Source organism: Phyllobates terribilis, unplaced genomic scaffold (genome assembly GCF_046119375.1).
Source record: "Phyllobates terribilis strain yellow unplaced genomic scaffold, ASM4611937v1 Scaffold_12__6_contigs__length_324123572, whole genome shotgun sequence".
In the NCBI taxonomy this organism is placed as follows: domain Eukaryota; kingdom Metazoa; phylum Chordata; class Amphibia; order Anura; family Dendrobatidae; genus Phyllobates; species Phyllobates terribilis.
Window position 1 is genome coordinate 247422769 of NW_027362772.1, and position 20094 is coordinate 247442862.

The following is a 20094-nucleotide window of genomic DNA, read 5'->3' on the forward strand; positions in this document are numbered from 1 at the left end:
TAATCTGTCATCAGGTTAATACCACCTGATAAGAGGGCAACATAAGTTGGTCTCTTACTGGGCTTGCTGCAGTTTTGATGTAAACTCTTTTATGTTCTGCAGCTCTCCTAGTCCTCTCAGTGTTTGAGCATCTACTGTATTGTACTCGGTATTCATGAGCTTTGACTGTCCCCACTCCTTCCATTACTTGATCACATTCTGCCTATGCACTGCGTCGGTAGAAATCACTCAATTGGTATAGGATGGGACACTCGCGCACACTCTGAATAGGCAGAAAGCTTTTGATTGGAGACATGGCTTCTGGCTAACCCATGCTGATTGACCGATTTCTGCCTACGCAGAAAGCTATCAATCTATGGAATGGGTGGAAATAGCTGAAGCTCATGATTACAGAGCACAACACAGCACAGGCTCACACTGAGAGGACTAGTAGAGCTGCAGTAGATAAAAGTGAATTTATCAAAACTACAGCAAGAAGCCCAGTAAGTGACCCAACTTTAGAATCAGGGCCTCTTCCCCTACTTTATGCTGATTTGGTGACAGATTACTTTGAACTACGTCAATCAATTGTTCAGCGAGTTATCTGTCGCTTTGTCTGTATCAGAATCTTTGCTTCTTTTGTAGTTACAGAGTCCAGATTTGATCATGACTCTCCCGAGAGTGAAGAAGAAGAGGAGGAGGAAGAAGAAATTAGAATTGCGAGCCCTCCTTCAAATGCTCAGACAGAAGGTGAATTTATCCCTGATCCTCCTGTCATGGCACCTGTCGAGTTGAAGCAAGAATTGCCTAAATATCTTCCGGCTCTACAGGTAACATGAAGGACACACGTGCATAATAATACAGCGTTCTTGGTCTGAGATGATCATTAAACCCATTTTTACCAAATTTTACCAGGGCTGCCGCAGCGTGGAAGAGTTCCAGTGCCTGAACCGAGTCGAGGAAGGGACCTATGGAGTTGTGTACAGAGCGAAGGACAAGAAGACGGGTCAGTAAAGCTTTTTATGTTACTATTGCGACATGCACATGCCTATTTGCATTCATTGTTGGCTTCTCAAATTTTTAGTTTACTCCGTAGCTGCTACTTGCATTTGTCCTACTTGGTTGACCCATATTTTACCCCTTTCAAATTAAGTCATTTGCGGCATAAAGACAAAATGAATAATAATAATCTGTGCACACAGGGTCGCCATGTCAGGAAACCATGGTTTCATACCTTGTCCACCAGGGGCACTATTCTGTTAATTGAATATTCAAAAATATTCAATTCATTTAGGTCAGAAAGATGGCGTATTTGTATTCAACCATTCTAAGGCATTTTGCACTTACTGCTTTTTTTTTCTATCGTTTTCTAGATGAAATTTTTGCTCTCAAGAGATTAAAAATGGAAAAAGAGAAGGAAGGATTCCCTATAACTTCCCTCCGGGAGATCAACACCATATTAAAAGCCCAGCATGAGAATATTGTCAGGGTGCGGGTAAGCAGTGCTGATTTTTTTTAAATATATATTATTAATATTATCTATCTATCTATCTATCTATATATACACATACATATAATAGTACAGTACAGACCAAAAAGTTTGGACACACCTTCTCATTTAAGGATTCGGGGTGAGCTGGACCGCAGAGTGAAGGCCACAGGGCCAACAAGTGCTAAGCATCTCTGGGAACTCCTTCAAGATTGTTGGAAGACCATTTCCGGTGACTACCTCTTGAAGCTCATCAAGAGAATGCCAAGAGTGTGCAAAGCAGTCATCAAAGCAAAAGGTGGCTACTTTGAAGAACCTAGAATATAAGACATATTTTGAGTTGTTTCACACTTTTTTGTTAAGTATATAATTCCACATGTGTTAATTCATAGTTTTGATGCCTTCAGTGTGAATGTACAATTTTCATAGTCATGAAAATACAGAAAAATCTTTAAATGAGAAGGTGTGTCCAAACTTTTGGTGTGTGTATGTGTATATATATATATATATATATATATATATATATATATATATATAATATATTTATTTTACTCACTTATATAGCGCCATTAATTCCACAGCGCTTTACATACATTATCGGCCCTGTCCCCATTGGGGCTCACTCTCTACATTCCCTATCAGTATGTCTTTGGAGTGTGGGAGGAAACTGGAGAACTGGAGGAAACCCACGCAAACACAGGGTGAACATACAAACTCCTTGCAGATGTTATATATACATATAAACAACTTACTGTTCAGAGATATGACCGAAAAAGATTTTAATGCTTCTGTTATCCTCAGCTTCTTCTTTTTCCTAGGAAATCGTTGTTGGGAGCAATATGGACAAAATCTACATTGTGATGAACTATATGGAGCATGATTTGAAGAGACTTATGGAGACCATGAAACAGCCTTTCCTACCAGGTGGATGAATAGATAGATTTATTTATGTGCTTGTTTTTCTTTTAATGTATTTGTGACTTCAGAGCTCCTGTTTCCACTCCACATCCATCCCTGCAACCCTTGTGGGCAATGGTCCGGGGTTTCACACCCACCACCCCTCATGATCACAAAACAAGAAGCCACTGTTTTCCATGAAGCATTACAGCGCCTTCACCCTGCTGACTTCTGTCTCCCGGCTTCTTTCACTTATTACCAATGATAGTAAATTACTAGAAAATCCCTCTGGATTGACTTTTCTATCATTGTCAGTATGAATAGTGGACAGTACAGACAGGGATACATCCAGTTTTTAGATCTTGCCTAACATATTGTTGCACCATAATTCTCAAAATTCATTAATTTTATATCCTCCTGAATAACGGTGGCCTCTGTACTGGAGGCTGTAGTCATCTGTCACTGATGTCCTCCATCTATTGAGGCACTAAATCTTCCACCTTTCAGTCCTGATACAAAACTGGAACAAGTTTTTAAAAGTCCTAAACTTCTCAGAACTGGAATGAATTCCTAAAAACTCTTGAACATGAATTAATCGCTCCAGCAAGTTCCTCTCTTCTTTTTCCAGCCGACGTCTGTTACTTATTAGTACAGAACAGATTATTCCAACCAGATTTTATTTTAGGAAGGAAAAAAAAATCCAATATAAAACCCTTTTCCCCATCTCTTCCCTCCGCAGGTGAAGTGAAGACACTTATGATTCAGCTGTTAAGGGGCGTCCGACATCTCCATGATAACTGGATTCTTCACAGGGACCTCAAGACGTCGAATTTACTGCTCAGTCACGCTGGAATATTAAAGGTACGGCTTCTGCCTCGTCTCCAAAGTGGCACGGTACTACTAACACAGCAATCAGACCTCCACCAATTGGTGACATATCGCAGTAATTAGGGGTTTCAGGGTCGGACGCTGCTTTTTATGGAGTTCCCTGATGTGTAGATGGAGAGGGAAACCTTGATAGCAAAGTGCAGAAGTGTTTTATATCAGACATAAGGTGCAGACATTGCTTTTGTTTTAATCCATTTATTGTAATAATATTTTAGAAGTGCTGGTATATGACATCCATCTATTTTTTTTTCATAATTCATTAAATTTAGTTGTGCTTTATTTTTTTATTTTAACAGGTTGGAGATTTTGGTTTGGCTCGTGAATATGGCTCTCCTCTAAAACCTTATACCCCCATCGTGGTCACCTTGTGGTATCGAGCTCCAGAGCTTCTGCTTGGTGCTAAGGTATATATTACGAAGAGACTGATGGACTTTGTCACCTTTACAACCATTTTTTATTAGTGTAATATATCTAAAATCAGACAAAACAGCTCTGTAAACTCTACATAGTACACCGCCGCTTCTTACTAATCTGCCGGACATGGGTTGGTAAGCGGCAGGATCGGACTACACAGGGTTTGTGGTAGTTTGCTCTGTGGAGGTACATACATATGTCAGCATTGTTTGCATGCTTCCATTAATAAGCATTAAATAAAGTGTTACAGTGGTGGACTTTGTTTTCAAGTCTTTTTAGTTATTTTATAATTTCATCCTTTTTGATCTCCTCTTGCCAGGAATACTCCACAGCCATAGACTTGTGGTCCGTTGGCTGTATATTTGGAGAACTTCTGACCCAAAAGCCGCTCTTCCCCGGAAAATCTGAGATCGATCAAATCAACAAAATCTTTAAGGTAAAGTTGGTTTTGATTGTGCTTAAAGGGAACTTGGCACTACCGAAGCGGGTGACATTGATCAGTAGGTGTCCTTCAGCTGTATCCCGTGCCGGCAATGAGTGTAGATTAGGACGTAGTGCTGTAACAGATTTGTGCCACTTTGAAGGCTTTTCTCGGCTTTCACTGGGCAGTATTTAATTGGCTACTGTAATGGCTATCTATGTGGCAACTCAGGAAAACAAACAAGCTAGTTGCAGCCAACAGATGAACTGACTTGATACTTTGCGCTTGCAGCTGATGAGGGTCTCAGGCGTTGAACCCTCACATGTACTTTAGATAATGAAGAGTTATGTCAGTATGGGCCCCGTCACACTAAGCGATGCAGCAGCGATCCCGACAACGATACGACCTGTCAGGGATCGTTGCTGCATCGCTAATACATCGCTGGTGAGCTGTCAAACAGGCAGGCTCACCAGCGATCAGGGGAGCAGCGATATCGTGGAAAGAATCATTCCACGATGTCCTGCTCCCGTTACCAGCCTGCTGCAAGCAGGAGCAGGCTGGTAACTATGGTAAACATCGGGTTACTAAGTGCGCGTGTGCCCCTAGTAACCCGCTGTTTACCATGGATACCACTCTGCTACAGTGCGCGGGAGCCTCCGCGCACCGTAGCAGAGTGGTATCCATGGTAAACAGCGGGTTACTAAGTGCGCGCGTGCCCCTAGTAACCCGATGTTTACCATAGTTACCAGCCAGATCGTTGGTCCCGCTGGTCACACACAGCGATGTGTGCTGGCCAGCGGGAGGCCAACGACCAAAAAATGGTCCAGGACACTTTGCAACGATCAGCGACCTCACAGCAGGGGCCTGATCGTTGCAAAGTGTCACACACAGCGACATCGCTGGTGAGGTCGCTGGTGAGTCACCAAAACCGTGACTCAGCAGCGATATCGCTAGCGATATCGCTATGTGAGACGGGACCATATCTTGTGTGGCCTCCCGTATCTCATGTATTTGTATTACCGATGCTCCCAGCTCTCCTGGATCCTGTATATAATGATCAGTCACTTGTACCTTATTTCTTTTCCAGGATCTTGGAACCCCAAGTGAGAAGATCTGGCCCGGTTACAATGAGCTTCCAGCCATAAAGAAAATGACCTTCTCTGAATATCCTTACAACAACCTCCGAAAGAGATTTGGGGCTCTGCTGTCAGACCAAGGATTTGACCTCATGAACAAGTAAGTATTTCACGGTTACATATGATATTGGTCTCCATTTATAGTGGAAGGAATCATTAGAAGATGGCTGTCACTAGGTCCTCTATCCCCCAGATAATGTTGTGTTGTGTCCCCCCAGGTTCCTGACCTACTGTCCTGCAAAACGAATTTCTGCAGATGATGCTTTAAAGCACGAATACTTCGGTGAGACCCCTCTGCCAATCGACCCGTCCATGTTTCCTACGTGGCCGGCAAAAAGTGAACAGCCGAGAGTGAAACGTGCCACAAGCCCTCGCCCCCCAGAGGGTGGACTCGGATACAAGGAGTTGGTAAGCTTCTCCATCCAGGGCTTACATTCATTAGTGCAGTTCTTCTGCCGCAGGGGAGGATGATGCAGCATTAGACCCCTGCTAATATTAATAGTGGGAGCATTAATGTGGACGTTAGGAATAATGTGCAGAGCCAAAATCAGCATCAAACCGCACAGATTTGTTGCAGTTTTCACTCTTTGCATTGAAAGGATGAAATCCACAATAACATGTAATAATATTTTCGTAAATGAAGCATTGGCCACATCTAAGATACTATTTACATTCTGTGCTTCTTCCATCGTCATCTTCTCCTCCGTTTTATTTCAGGGTGACGATGATCTCAAGGACACAGGGTTTCACCTTACCACCACCAATCAGGGGGCATCGGCGGCCGGGCCGGGCTTCAGCCTCAAGTTCTAACTCTGCTGGAAATGGAATAGACTTTGGTTTTCCAATTTGAAAACAAATAATAATGACGACGAGGATTCAAGTCCCCGAACCATCAACACTGTACAATACAGACGTGTCCACCGGTACGTCACATCATGAACGTTTTATCCCAGTGGAGGACCATTGCACAGGAGCAGGGACTGGCGTCTTGGACGTATTTATTTTTCACTGTTGTATACTTGTAGAATTAAAATGCAATTTTTAATAGTTTAAATCACTGTTGTTCCTCTCTTCCTAAAAAAATTTCACCTTCAGTCATCAGTAAGGAGGAACAGGTTCAGATTAGTGATGAGCGCAAGTGCTCGTTTCTCGAGTTTGCATCGGGTGCTTGGGTCTGCACCGAGTATCGCGGGAGCTCGAGTGACTTGTTCGAGTCCCCGCGGCCGCATGTTTTGCAGTTGTTAGCCACAAAACATGCGGGCGTTGTCTGTGTATGTCAGGCAATCCTCACATGTTTTATGGCTGTCTTATAGCCGCGAAACATGCGGCCGCGGGGACTCGAACATGTCACTCGAGCTCCCACGATACTCGGTGCAGACCCAAGCACCCGATGCAAACTCAAGTAGCGAGCACTTGCGCGCATCACTAGTTCAGATCTTATGCTGTGATAGTAATATTAGAAAGCTCGAGACAGATGAAAGGTCTGCAACCTGGCCAATAAGGGAAAATTAGCAGGAATTAGTAGATTTTGTTTGACAGAAGACAGTTTTTACTTAATACACCCAGTAAGTTGTGTTCTGTTTTAGCAGCACAAGTTTACACCTGTAGTGGCAATTTTTGTTATTTATCAATTAACCCCTGGCTGCAGCCAATTTTCATGAAAATTCTGCAAAAATAAAAATTATGTGAGCTCAAAAGAGACGTTGACGCAGAATATTGCTCTTCCAAAAGAATTGCTGACTTTCATTTTGTATATAATTTTCTTGTGGAATTTTTTTTTATAGTTACATTTGTAATAGCAATTCTTCCATATAACTGTGATTTTTCACTAAATACTGTGGTATTGATCGCAGGCTCAAATCTCCTATGGGGGCTAAAAAAATAAAGCTTTTTTTTAAAAAAAAAAAATTTTCTCGTTTGTGTCATTGAGACCGTGGGTCACCTACATTAAAAAGGCCACTTTTATGGCGCCAAGATCGTACCGCAATGCTTGTAGTGGCTGGCGGCTCTCCCGACCCGAGTGTGACCACTGAATAGAAATATATGAAGCAGTCACACGGGTTGAAGGACCTGCCGGCCAGTCCGTGCATTTCGATCCGATTCATACGGCGGTCTAACGGCGCCCTTATTAATGAGCAGCTGAACGACTTTGCTTAATTCAAACCTAATGACATTACAACAAACATAGTTACATAGGTTGAACAAAGAATCCGGGTGGTGGGTGGAGGGGGTCCATAAAGTTCAGCCTTTCTCCACCAATTATACCTGTCATCATTTTATGCAAAAGTTTATTTTTTCTCCTTCCCCCCATGACAGCACCACGGAGAGAGGGGATCTGCCCTTCAAGGACAGGAAACCTACAGATAAAAAGGGTGGTACCTCTCTCCCGAATTAGTTGGTTTCCTGTCCTTGACGAGGAACCTGCAGTGGCGTACTTGAAGAAAGAAGATTGTGAAGAAGGAAAGAAGACAGGAATTCCAGGCCCGGTCAGACCGATCCAGGTAGCGGGGGTTCCCTGCCTCGGCTGATGTGGTGCCCTGAAGCGCCACCACTGGGGTCAGTGGGCCCTTAGGGTGAGCGGACAAGTGCAGCAGCACCTTGGAGCCATTCCAAGCAGCAGGGGTCCCTGCCTTAGCTTGAGCGTTGTGGAGCGATGCCACGCGGTGCACCGCCTCTCTCCCAATGTGCCAACACGCTGCCGCCCTGTGGTTTGCCTGACTTCTGGGATCCACTGCGCAGGTGTGTGGATGCACCCAGGGGGCGCGTCCCTATGATGCAACGCCACACCGCTGATGGCCAGGCTGGGCGTCCCACTGCGCAAGCATCCGGCGCTCCCCTATGACAAGGAGGGGCACATGACCGGATCTGGCTCTGGACTAGAAGTATATCCGGAGGAGGATTGAGGGGAGGAGGGGCGCCAGGGGTTTAAAAGCACTAAAAAACACTGAGGAAGTGCTTCAGTCAGCGCTCTGGCGGTCCCCTTTAGCAATGAGCGACCAGGAGCATTTGGAGGCGCAGACTCTGCAACTGCAGCAACAGCAGCAGCGGCGGCAGCAGGAGAACCCTTCCCATCATCTGTCGTGACAGCAGGGACTCCAGTGTGGTGCCGACCTCCAGAGGAAATCCATCTACTGATATGGTTCCTCCTCCTAACCCGGTACCCCTTCTTCCATCGGATGGTAAGTGATGTTCGTGAAAGGTCACTTTGTAATTAGGGTCCCTCCCCTCCCCTTTTTTTCTCCCTTATGCAGGGAAAGAAAAGTGTGTGCAAGACCATGCACAGGACCTGTGCACTTTGCACAGAAGAGCTACCCACTACATGGGAGAAAAGGCTCTGCAGCTCTTGCATAGAGCAAACAATCTGTGAGGAAACCCAAAAATTTGCCTCCGAGCTTAGGTCCATAATAAAAAGCAAGGTAGAAAATACCTTTTAGATCCCTTCAGAGTAGAGAGAAAAAACTGATAAACAAAAATATATCCCCTGAATCCAGGTCTAGTAGTCCAGAAGAGGAAGAGACAAATTCAGAATTGTCTGATTCATCCTCATCATCATCTGGGGATAGAGGTGGATGAAGCTGTTTTCTGTTGGAACAGCCTTGTTAAGGCTGTTAGGTCCACTATGGGCTGATAGACTCTCGTCCAAGAAGATCAGTTCAGAATATAATGTTTGATGGGCTGAAACAAAAAAAAGCGGAGATCATTTCCTCTTAATGAAAAAATTCAATCTCTGATTAAGAGGGAATGGAAAAGACCAGAGAGAAAGGATGTACTATCTCCAAAGAGAAAGTTCCTGTTTGACGTCCCGGTATGTTCCTTTTGGGAGAAAGCGCCAAAGCTAGATGTAGCTATTGCCAAGGCTTCCAAAAAAATGTTCTCTTCCATTTCAGGACACGGAGGTGTTGAAGGACCCCATGGATAAGAAGGCTGACACCTTCTGGGAAGCCGCTGGAGGAGGACTAAAGCCTGCTGCAGCGGCCACCTGTACCGTCTGGTCACTAATGGTTTGGCTAGACCAATTGGAAGCTCAGCTTAAAGAAAAAATGTCCAGAGAAAAGATGTTGGATACCATTCCCTTAATGAAAGGGGCTGCTGCCTTTTTGGCTGACGCGTCTGCCGACTCTGTTAGGCTGTCAGCCAGATCGACAGTTTTTTCCAACACACCTGGCTAGCTCTCTGCCTTAAGTGTTGGCCAGGGGATCTCCAGACAAAATCCAGGTTATGCTCCATTCCCTGTGAGGGCGAATTCTTATTTGGCCCAACGCTAGATGAGATACTTGACAAAGCCGGTGATACAAAAAAAAACGTTTCCCCGTCCTCCACACTACCTCTTATAAGAAATCCTTTCGGAAGAGAAGATGTATTCGCAGGAATAAATCCCCCCCCCCCCCCCCACAGGAATCACGATAAGTGGGAGGACAGGAGAAAGAAGAACAAAGGGTTTATGTTCAGTGGGCCCTCCAACGATAACAGAAGGCCTTCCCAATGAGGGTTTATCCCAAGTGGGGGGAAGGTTATCCCTCTTTCACCCGGCCTGGGAAAAAAATCTCCAACAGCGCTTGGATACTAGACCTAATAAAATTGGGTCTGAAACTACAGTTTCATTCAATCCCCAACTCAAATTTCATAGTGACTCCCTGGCGATCCTCAAACGAAGAGCAGTTCGTTTTAGAACAGGAGATTCTAGGCTTAGTAGCAAAGGCAGACCTACAGGAGGTCACTCTCCAGGAAAAAGGCAAAGGGTTCTACTCCCCAATGTTTGAGGAAGAAACCAGATGGATCCTTCAGGACAATTATAAATTTAAAGAAATTGAACAAATGACTGAAGATCCAGACCTTCAAGAGGGAAACAATAAAAACATCAGTAAAAATTTTGTTTCCGGTTTGTTTTATGACTGTTCTGGATTTAAAGGGCCCATATTATCACTTGCCCATTCACAAGGACTACCAGAAATTCCTCAGCGTAGCGGTCTCAATCGGAGGAGTAATCAAACACTATCAATACACTGATCTCCCATTCCATCTAGCCGACGCTCCACGTGTAGTCACCAAGATAATTGGAGAGGCAATGGCACACCTGAAGGGAGCAAGATATCCTGATTGTCCCATACCTAGACGATTTCCTAATAGGCAATTCCTCCCAACAGTGCAAGAATCGGCTTGAGAAGGTTATGAGTTCTTTGACAGACTTAGGTTGACTGTTTAAACTTAAAAAAAATAAAAAAGCAAACCAAATCAGGTGCAAGAGTTTCTACGTATTGTACTTGGTTAAAAAAAAACAAGAGTGCCGCCTTCCCGAGGGAAAAATACAGAGGATTATGGCTCAGGCGTCTCGGCTGGTGGACCATCCCTCTATGACTGCGGAAGGCTATGTCCCTCCTAGGCTCCATGTCTGCCTGTATCCCGGTGGTTCAATGAGCCCAGATTCACACCAGGGATCTACTGTGGGACATTTTAGGAGCCAAAATTTCTCTGGGAGGGCATTTAGAAGGTCAGCTAACTTTGTTGCCAAAAACTGTCCTTTCTCTGGGATGGTTGATGAGAATAGACAAGTTAACCCAAGGTATTCCGTGGGTGAGCACAATCACTCAGATACTGACTATGGACACAAGCCCCAAGGGTTGGGGGGCACATTTGAAGGACAGAATAGCTCAAGGGGTCTGGACAGAGGACTTAAAACGAGTATCCTCAAACATGAAAGAGCTGTTAGCGGTAAAATTTGCCTTGATAGAATTCTTAAGACTCTCTTCAGGGTCATCATGTAAGAGTATTCTCAGACAACCGAGTTGTAGTGGCATATTTGAATCACCAGGGAGGAACCCCGTCCTCGTCCTTGGACGGAGGGTGACAGACCTCATCCTCTAGATAGCTGAGAACAATCTTGGGCCCCTGTCAGCACTACACATAAAAGGGACAGAAAATCGCAGAGCAGACTTCCTGAGCTGGACCTAGCTGAGACAGGGCGAATGGAACTGAAACAGACCATATTCGACTAGATTGCAGAAATGTGGGGATGTCCTGCTATAGATCTGTTTGCCAACAATCAGAACAAAAAGGTAGACACATTCTGCTCAATGGAACCCTTTAGCATGGAATGCCTTCATGATCCCGTGGGACCACACTCTAGCCTATACTTTTCCACCGATTACCTTGATAGCGGCAGTTCTGAGAAAGATCAGGGAAGACAGAGCAAAAGTAATCCTGATCGCCCCCTTCTGCCAAAGAGGACGTGGTTTTCTTGGCTGAGGGTGATGTCCATCTCCAACCCCTGGGTGCGCTTGGAAGTTCCAGACCTTCTTTCCCAGGGGCCGGTTTATCATCCTCAGGTAACAAACTTACACATGACAGCCTGGAATTTGAGAGGGCTCTTCTGAAGGATTAAGGGTTTTCCCCGAATCTAATCTCCACACTACTACAGAGTTGGAAACCCATCACCACCAAACTTTATGGGAAAATTTGGAGAAGGTTCCTTTCCTCTTCCGGGTCCAGTGTAAAGGAAAGTGTTCCATTGACATCCATCCTATAATTCCTGCGGAGGGGGTTAGAGCAAGGTCTAGCTTCAAGCACCCTGAAGGTCCAAGTCGCAGCATTAGGGGCACTATACAATTGTAATTTGGCAGGGAATCGCTGGATATCTTGATTCATCAAAGTGTCGGCCAGATCAGGACCCATCCCTAGTCAGAGCTTGCCTCTTTGGGATTTAAATTTGGTTCTTACGGCTTTAGCTAAACCTCCTTTTGAACCCTTAGACTGTACATCTCAAGTTTTATCCCTCAAGACATCACTTTTGGTAGCATTACCATCAGCCAGCAGGGTCAGCGATATCCAGGCCCTGTCTGCAGGGTCCCCCTTTATGCAGATCCTGGAATCCTGGAGGATAGTCGTCCTCAAACCAAACCAGACCAGGCCTATTTGTCCAAGGTAGCATCACCCTTCCTTCCTTTTTCCCCAAACCCAAAAATAGGGGGGAAGAGATCTCCATACGTTAGACGTCAGGAGATGTCTGATCCAGTACCTAGCAGCCAAACGAGAGTAGGAAGGATAGGTCTCTCTTTGTGTGCTTTTAGGGACCTCGGAAGGGGCTAAAAGCTTCCAAAGGCACGTTGGCAAGGTGGATAAGAGACGCCATCTCTCTGACATACTCATCAAGCGGGGAAGCCACTGTGGAGGGCTTAAAAGCTCACTCGACAAGGGAGGGGACAACCTCCTGTGCGGAAAAAGCCGGTGTTTTCATGGAACAGATATGTAAAGCTGCAACATGGTCATCCCCCCGCTACCTTCTTCACACATTATCGGCTGGACCTAGCCTCTTTTTCTGATCACACCTTTGGGAGAAGGGTTCTGCACGCCGTGGTCCCCCCTTATAAAGATACATTTTTCCTCCATAACTATTATAAACACAATATTGGTTGATTGCTTATACTTCTGTTCAACACATATTGGCAAAACCGTAATCTGCACGAAATGACAGATACGATTTGTTTAGGAGTGCACGATATTGGATCTACCATATTTTGTGGGCTGTACGATGCACCGGGACCATAAGACGCGTTCCAAATTTTGGGGTTAAAAAAAGATTTTTTTTAAAAAAAAAAAATAAAATGGTGGTGCGTCTTTTAGTCTGTTTTAACGGTAGATTACCTTGGGGGGCGGCTGCGGTGGAGCGTGGTCACAGGAGGCAGAGTCGCTGCTTCAGGATGACAGCAGCGACAGGAACAGGGCGATACTGGCAGGCCCTTCACTCTCAGAAGATGTTGGCGCTGGTGAGCGGAGTCCCCTTTCCTGTAGATTTCCCTGCGGTGTGCTTAAGCAAAAAGGCCCCCAGAGGCAGAGCATGAGCAGATTGAGATCTAGGGGGACGAGATCTCGTTTGCCGAGATCTCAATCTGCTCATGCGCCTGTTTTGGTGGCCTTTTTCCTGAAGCCCACCGCAGGGAAATCTACGGGAAAGGGGACACCGGTTGACATCATCTGAGAGCCCCGGTCCCGCAGCATCGCCCCACTGACACACTGATACTGCCTCCTGTTAATCCTTTCCACCGCAGCCACCCCCTCGGTTATGATACCTTCGGATTATAAGAAACCCCCCATTTTTCCTCCCAAATTCTGGGGAGAAAAAAAAAGTGCATTTTATAATCTGAAATATCCGGTTTATTATATTTGCTATATTGTGCTATTGTTTTGTTGGGAAAAAGGAGAGAGTTCGCAGACACTGGCGGCAAGACCATTTTCATAAAAAATACATTGTAATGCATATTGTATCACGGAATGTAAAATGTAAAAAAAATCTTATGATTTGGAGTCACCTGAAGAAACTCTGAGCTGATGCTGTGTTACTTACAAGAGACAGATTTGGTACGTATACAGAGACTGTGCACGGCAAGGTCTATGCGCCCCAGCATTAGACTCCAAAGCTGGAGATCTGGCTATAATTCACCTAAATTTCTATATAATACTTAAACAATTATGTGATAAAATGGTGAGGGTGCTGTACGTACACCTAGAAGGCTCTTCACATAACCTCTGTCGTTATATGCTAAAAATAAATCTTCCAAAATTTGAGTAGCCAGGTCAACTCAGATCCTCCCGCCACCCCAGTCTGTTTCCTATTAAGAACTATAATAAAATATATACAGTTAGCGCCAGAAATTTTTGGACAGTGACCAAATCTTCATGATTTCAGCTCTGCAGCCCACAACTGAGATATAATTGAAGTGAAGACATTCATGTATGAGGGCGGCTGTGAATGCGGGCAGAGAAACTCAGTGGCGCTAATTATTTGCGGATTCCCTATCACCGCTCTACGCAGTGGAGAGAGCCCATAGAGTACTAACTAGACCGCTTCCTCCAGGAGCCCCACCATCACCTGTTTTAATAAAATTGCTCCATTACCAGGACACAGATGCTGCTCTCAGGGCTGTATGTACGAAAAGTGATATCCTATAAAGGACAAAAAATATCCTCCTTTCCGGACTATTATTGATGTCTCAAAACAGGAGAGCACAATTTCAGGACATAAAGTGTCTGCTATGCAATTTGTAAATCCCCTATTCCATGCTATACCCGGCGAGGCTCAGAGTGCTGCTGTGGTCTTGCCCTAAATTAGAATCCTTTTAGAAAGGCGTATTGGACATTATGCTTAAAGGGGTATTCCCATCTTCAAGATCCTATCCCAATATGTAGTAGGTGTAATAATAATATTAGCAAATACCTCCAATTAGAAATATAGTTCTTCTGCTAAGCTATGTCACTTACCCCATGTGCAGGGCATTGCGGTAGCTTAGGTGTCCATAGTTACAACCACAAATAACTAACTGTTACTCTGAGTGGTCATAACCATGGTTACCTAAGCTACTTCAATGCCCTGCACATGGGCTAAGAGACAGTATATCAGAAGAAATATATTTCTAATTGGAGGTATTTACTACTATTTCTTCTGATTCGCTATGTCACTTACCCCATGTGCAGGGCGTTGTAGTAGCTTAGTTATCTGTGGTTATAACCACTAGCAACTAACTCACTACATGAGTGGTTATAACCATGGATACCTAAGCTACTGCAATGTCCTGCACATGGGGTAAGCAACATAAACTTATCAGAAGAACTATACTATATTTCTAATTGGAGGTATTTATTATTATTATTACACCTACTACCTATTGGGATAGGATCTTGGAGATGGGAATACCCCTTTAGGGTTTACTTAGTACAAATAGAGCTCATGCCTCTGGTATGCATGTTTGGGTACATTGAAGACCTGAATATTGATGAATATGGTAAAAACGGTATTTTGCGAATGTTGAATATGGCTAGGAAACTGATATCTCAATATTGGATATCTGATCAGATCTTTATAATTCCCAAATGTATAAATAAGATCAACTGGTTGCTGAACATGGAAAAAGGTATTTATTTAAAGAGAAATGCAGTATCCTTGTGGATTGATGGATCCGGTCTGGCATCCCGTGAAATGCAGATATATCGCCTGGATCTATTATAAACCAGGGCTGTGGAGTCGGAGTTAGTTTTGGTTGGAGTCGGTAGAAATGTACCGACTCCAGCTTTAAAAAAAAAGTATTAATATTTCATAATTGAACTTTCATATGAATTTTATAAATGTTACTCAAATATATATGTTCTATCAAACTATGAACAACAGTGATAAGCAGTTCTGCTGGAGATAGAGACATTTCTTACTTCTTGTGTGTCACTGTTCTCCACTGCCCTTATCTAATCTTATACTTGGTTAACCTCATGCTGCCCCAACCCCCCCTACTTACAATGTATGAAACTGAAAGTGAAAATGTGTTGCAAATTCTTAGTAGTAAAGCTCCTCCTCTAGACTAGATGTTTACTAGGTGTGCGTCTTCCAAGCATCTCACAGCTGCTACTCAGAAGAGGAAGACTGTAAGAAGTATTATCCTTTCAACAAACTTTGCATCAGTTAACTGTGAGTACATGAGGAATAACAGTATTACTGACCACTATATCAGTTGTACGAACTGGCAATTTTGTACAATTGTTTTTAGGAAAAACAATTGTCATTTGGATTGTGAATGCAGAATTAAAAACCTGAGAATGTCAAAGAAGCGTCACATTAAATCAGCTGTATTTGAACATTTCACCATCACTCAAGATAGAAAACATTATGTCTGTCAGTGTATGACAAATGATCCAGACGAAAACAAATGCTGTGAAGCCAAGATCAATGCATATTCAGGCAAAGATAAAAATGCTCCTACCAGAGCTTCTAATCTAAAGAGACATTTACAGCGCTTTCATCCAGAAGTACTGAAAGCAGTGGATGAGAAAGACTGCATCCAAACCAATGAACCAGTGCCCAGCTCTTCCAGCCAAACAAAGGAGCAGAGAACTTTGCAGCCATCAGTTGCAAGATATTTTGTCAGTGACAAAGTTACTGTGACAATGACAGTAGATACATTTAAAAAACAGATCATAGAGCTTGTTGTAAAGGATAGTGTGCCTATTTCATTATTTTCACGACCAGCTTTTATGTGTCTGAATGGGGAAATGGCCCGCATGCTTGGTGTTTCTCTGGAGAGAGAGAGTATTAGAAAATTAGTAATCGAAGAAGCTTTTAAACAAAAGGAAGAACTTAAAAAAACTCTCAAGGGACGCTTTCTGTTTCTTAAAATGGATGCCTGCACACGTCACAGAGTGAACTATTTTGCCATCAATGTCCGATTTGTTTGTGACAAAAATGAAATAGTTACCAAGACATTGGCAGTAAAAGACACCAAAGCTCATCACACCAGTGAGTTTCTCCAGGTCTTGGTGGAAAAGGTTCAGCAAGACTATGAACTTAAAAAAGAGCAAGTTCTTTCTGTCGTAACTGACAATGCTTCAAATATGATAAGTACTATTAAGCTAATGAATGAGAGTAATGATGGTGACCAGCAGCTAGAAGAACATTCTGGGTCCACAGACACAGAAATGTTTGAAATAGAGGAACACAGTATTGTAACTGAGGAGCAAACTGAAATTGCTTCAGATGAACAGCAACATGATAGTTTAGATGATCTTGTTGAAACTGTGTCAATACGTTCTTTCATTCATCACATGCGCTGTGTTGTGCATACGCTACAGCTGGCTATAAGAGACAGTCTGCAAGAAGGACATGCTGCTGCACTGATTGGCAAGGTGAGAAAATTGGCTACTGTTGCCAGAACCCCTAAAGTTGACTCAATTTTGAAGAGACGAGCTGGAAAAGTGGCAATTATTGATCAAGCCACACGATGGGGCAGTACTTACTGAATGATTCAGCGCTTGGTTGAACTGAAAACCTTTCTTGTAGACATGGCTAACCCTCAACTGACGCTAAATGAAAGTCAGTGGAATCAGGTGACTGAGCTGGAAAAATTGCTAGAGCACCCATTTACAGTGACTAAAAAATTACAAGCAGAGGACTTAACTCCAGCCATTTTCTTAGAGGAGTGGAAGAACCTGATGTTTCGCCTGTCCCAAAGAGGAGGGTTAATTGCAAGTGGCATTGCTACATCAATGAAACGGAGAGAGGAGCTACTATTACAAAATAACATTCTTTTGGCAGCTGCTTATGTAGACCCAATGCATCGGATTCTTCTAGATGATCAACAGCTAACTAAAGGAAAAGAAGCCCTGTTTGAAATAGCAGTAAGGATGAAAGGGTTGCAGAACAGTCAGGAGGAACCAGAAGAATTTGGTCGTCCTGCCACATCTTCACCCTCATCATCAACTGATGAAGAATTTAATTTCGAAAAATATTTGGATCACAAGGACCGTGCAAAGCGTTCCCGCATAGAAGAAGAGTCATCCCCATCAAAGAACACAGCCAGTACATTTCAGCAGAATTTTTCATGTGCACTAAAAGAAATTGAGAAATTTGACCGTTCATCAAAAATAACAGTGCAACAAGCGATTCCTCTGTATCCTGACATTGTTAGAGATGTTGCCCGAGTGGTTACTGCTTTGCCACCAACCCAAGTTAGTGTAGAGAGGTTGTTCTCTGCTCTCAAAATAATTAGATCAGATTTGAGGGCATCCATGAAGGAGGATCTGACAGAGGCAATACTTTTTCTGAGGAAAAATTTATAGATTTCTTCTTATTAACTGCATAACAGTGTTTATTGCATATTTACTTACAAGAGTTTATAAAAGTTTATAAAAGTTATTTGCTATATTCTAATTGTATTCTAATAAATAAAGTTTTTGCTCTAAGTGGTCTGATTACTTATATGATGGTGAGAAACTGAATAAGCACGATGTTAATATTTTACAACAGTAAATTTATTGTTACGAATTGGCCATTTATGAAGGAGTCGGAGTCGGCTTACCGACTCCACAGCCCTGTTATAAACGTCTAATTCTTATAATGTAGCAGTGATTGCGGTCACATATGCGATGAGTATTACCCTGGCGTTTGTTGGACTACTTCATTGTACTCTAGAACAAGCTGGTTAGTGATTTACAAACATGTCAGCCCTTTCTTTACTGAACCGAGACATTACGATTCATTTCTACATATACAGTGGCGGCAAAAAAAAACTTTACAAATTCAACGAAACCACAAAATCTTAACGTTCAAGTGTTTTATTGCGGATATTTCGTTACAATTAGTATTTTAATTAATTAGTATTGATATTTACATTTTACTAAGCCAGTTTTGCTATTATATAGTTTTTGATTATCTCTTTCATTGTGTGCACTTTTAAGAAGTGAAATTATGATGCGGATTTTACACGTAAAGTTTTTTTTTACTGCACAAATGTAAAGATTTTTTTTGCCGGCACTGTAGTTGCGAGCTGTTGTACTTTGTTAGGGTGGGACAGTATGGGATTTATGCTTGTATTGTTTTGCGGGGAGTTTTGTTTATAATGGAAAAAAAAACAATAAAACTTTTGATTTAAGAACAAAAGTAACAATATAAACAATGTTGGCACCAGTCTCCATTTCCCAAACATATGATGCCTCTTCAATGTTTCTCCTTGTACTATAAATGTGTCGATAACTGAATATCACACGTTTGTCCATATAACAGGTAAAGTGCAAGAACATATCGAGTCTTTCCCTGACAATTCGCCGCCTTCTTCCCTTCCTTGGTCAGTGACTCTAGAAGCCGAGAGCAGGGTTTTCTGGTGACCATTATGTTAGCAGATGGGTCGCTGTGCTCTGGTCCTCGGCAGGGCTTTTCCGCTTGCTGATACTTCGTCTCATTATGTTATCGATGTCTTTCAAAGAAGGGAAAAATCTTCTTCGTGAATTGAGGGGAATGTCCTGCCCCGCAAAGAGCTCAAAGCGGACGAAATGGTCGAGTAATATTTTAACGTCTCGTCTTTTGCTGACTCCGCTTTCAAATAATTCTGTAATCTTCTTAATAATTCTTGCGTCAACTCTTTCCTTTGTAAGAGCCTCCTAAACAGAAAGGGACGATTATAAATTAGCATTAAAAATAATCTACAAAAATAAAATAATGCAATAGCATGACGCTATAATAAAAACTACAGTAGAATGACAAGTTGAGTTTTCTGTTACCTCTCCGTCTATAGGATGGTTCTTATGGTGAGAAAACTGTGGAAAAAGAATGATATAGCGGTGGCTGAACGCAATACTTGTCTCTAATGAATCTCTGATTTTCTTCGATGCCAGTTTCATTTGCCACTTTGACTTCTTGCTAATCTATAAGCAGAGAAAAAAATGTTATCTAGACGGACAGTATTTTTTTAATGACCAACAACGGAAAATTTAACTTTGAGAGGTGTATGTAATAATAAAATAGATAAAATATATAGATGTACAGTACAGACCAAAAGTTTGGACACACCTTCTCATTTGAAGATTTTTCTGTATTTTCATGACTATGAAAATTGTACATTCACACTGAAGGCATCAAAACTATGAATTAACACATGTGGAATTATAGACTTAACAAAAAAGCGTGAAACAACTGAAAATATGTCTTATATTCTAGATTCTTCAAAGTAGCCACCTTTTGCTTTGATGACTGCTTTCCACACTCTTGGCATTCTCTTGATGAGCTTCAAGAGGTAGTCACCGGAAATGGTCTTCCAACAATCTTGAAGGAGTTCCCAGAGATGCTTAGCACTTGTTGGCCCTTTTGCCTTCACTCTGAGGTCCAGCTCACCCCAAACCATCTCGATTGGGTTCAGGTCTGGTGACTGTGGAGTCCTGGTCATCTGGCGTAGCGCCCACAACCCAGCAGCCACTGGTGGAATGCAGAAGAGCGACCCTCGGCTGCAGCCTGGACTTGTCACGACGTCAGAGCCAGCTGCAGCCGGGGGACATGTAATGCCTGTGAGTGGCCAGTGATAGCGCCGCTCACAGGCAGAACCGGCAACAGAAGGTAATTACAAAGA

General features: G+C 43.0%; 2 protein-coding genes across 9 annotated transcripts in view; one reads left to right on the forward strand and one right to left on the reverse strand.

The window, feature by feature from the left end:
• LOC141172503 (cyclin-dependent kinase 11B-like) overlaps positions 1–6486 on the forward strand; it is a 36552-nt gene extending 30066 nt beyond the window's left edge. The window contains exons 12-21 of one of the 6 annotated variants that reach the window (XM_073656790.1): positions 625–809; positions 895–985; positions 1353–1474; positions 2287–2392; positions 3105–3226; positions 3550–3657; positions 3987–4103; positions 5176–5324; positions 5443–5632; positions 5942–6427. In XM_073656790.1, coding sequence (XP_073512891.1) covers positions 625–809; positions 895–985; positions 1353–1474; positions 2287–2392; positions 3105–3226; positions 3550–3657; positions 3987–4103; positions 5176–5324; positions 5443–5632; positions 5942–6034 — 1283 coding nt within the window. In that variant the 3' untranslated portion in view covers positions 6035–6427. Of the gene's footprint in view, positions 1–624; positions 810–894; positions 986–1352; positions 1475–2286; positions 2393–3104; positions 3227–3549; positions 3658–3986; positions 4104–5175; positions 5325–5442; positions 5633–5941 lie in introns of all 6 variants that reach the window. The other 5 variants (XM_073656791.1, XM_073656793.1, XM_073656789.1 and 2 more) reach the window with 5 other exon arrangements.
• An 8621-nt stretch (positions 6487–15107) lies between these two features.
• The window catches only part of LOC141172505 (calcium-responsive transcription factor-like), a 61164-nt gene continuing 56177 nt past the window's right edge, over positions 15108–20094 (reverse strand). For all 3 annotated transcript variants that reach the window (XM_073656798.1, XM_073656797.1, XM_073656799.1), the window contains exons 10-11: positions 19253–19396; positions 15108–19132 (exon numbers count right to left, since the gene is read on the reverse strand). In XM_073656798.1, the coding sequence (XP_073512899.1) occupies positions 18863–19132; positions 19253–19396 (414 nt within the window). In that variant the 3' untranslated portion in view covers positions 15108–18862. The remainder of the gene's footprint in view (positions 19133–19252; positions 19397–20094) is intronic.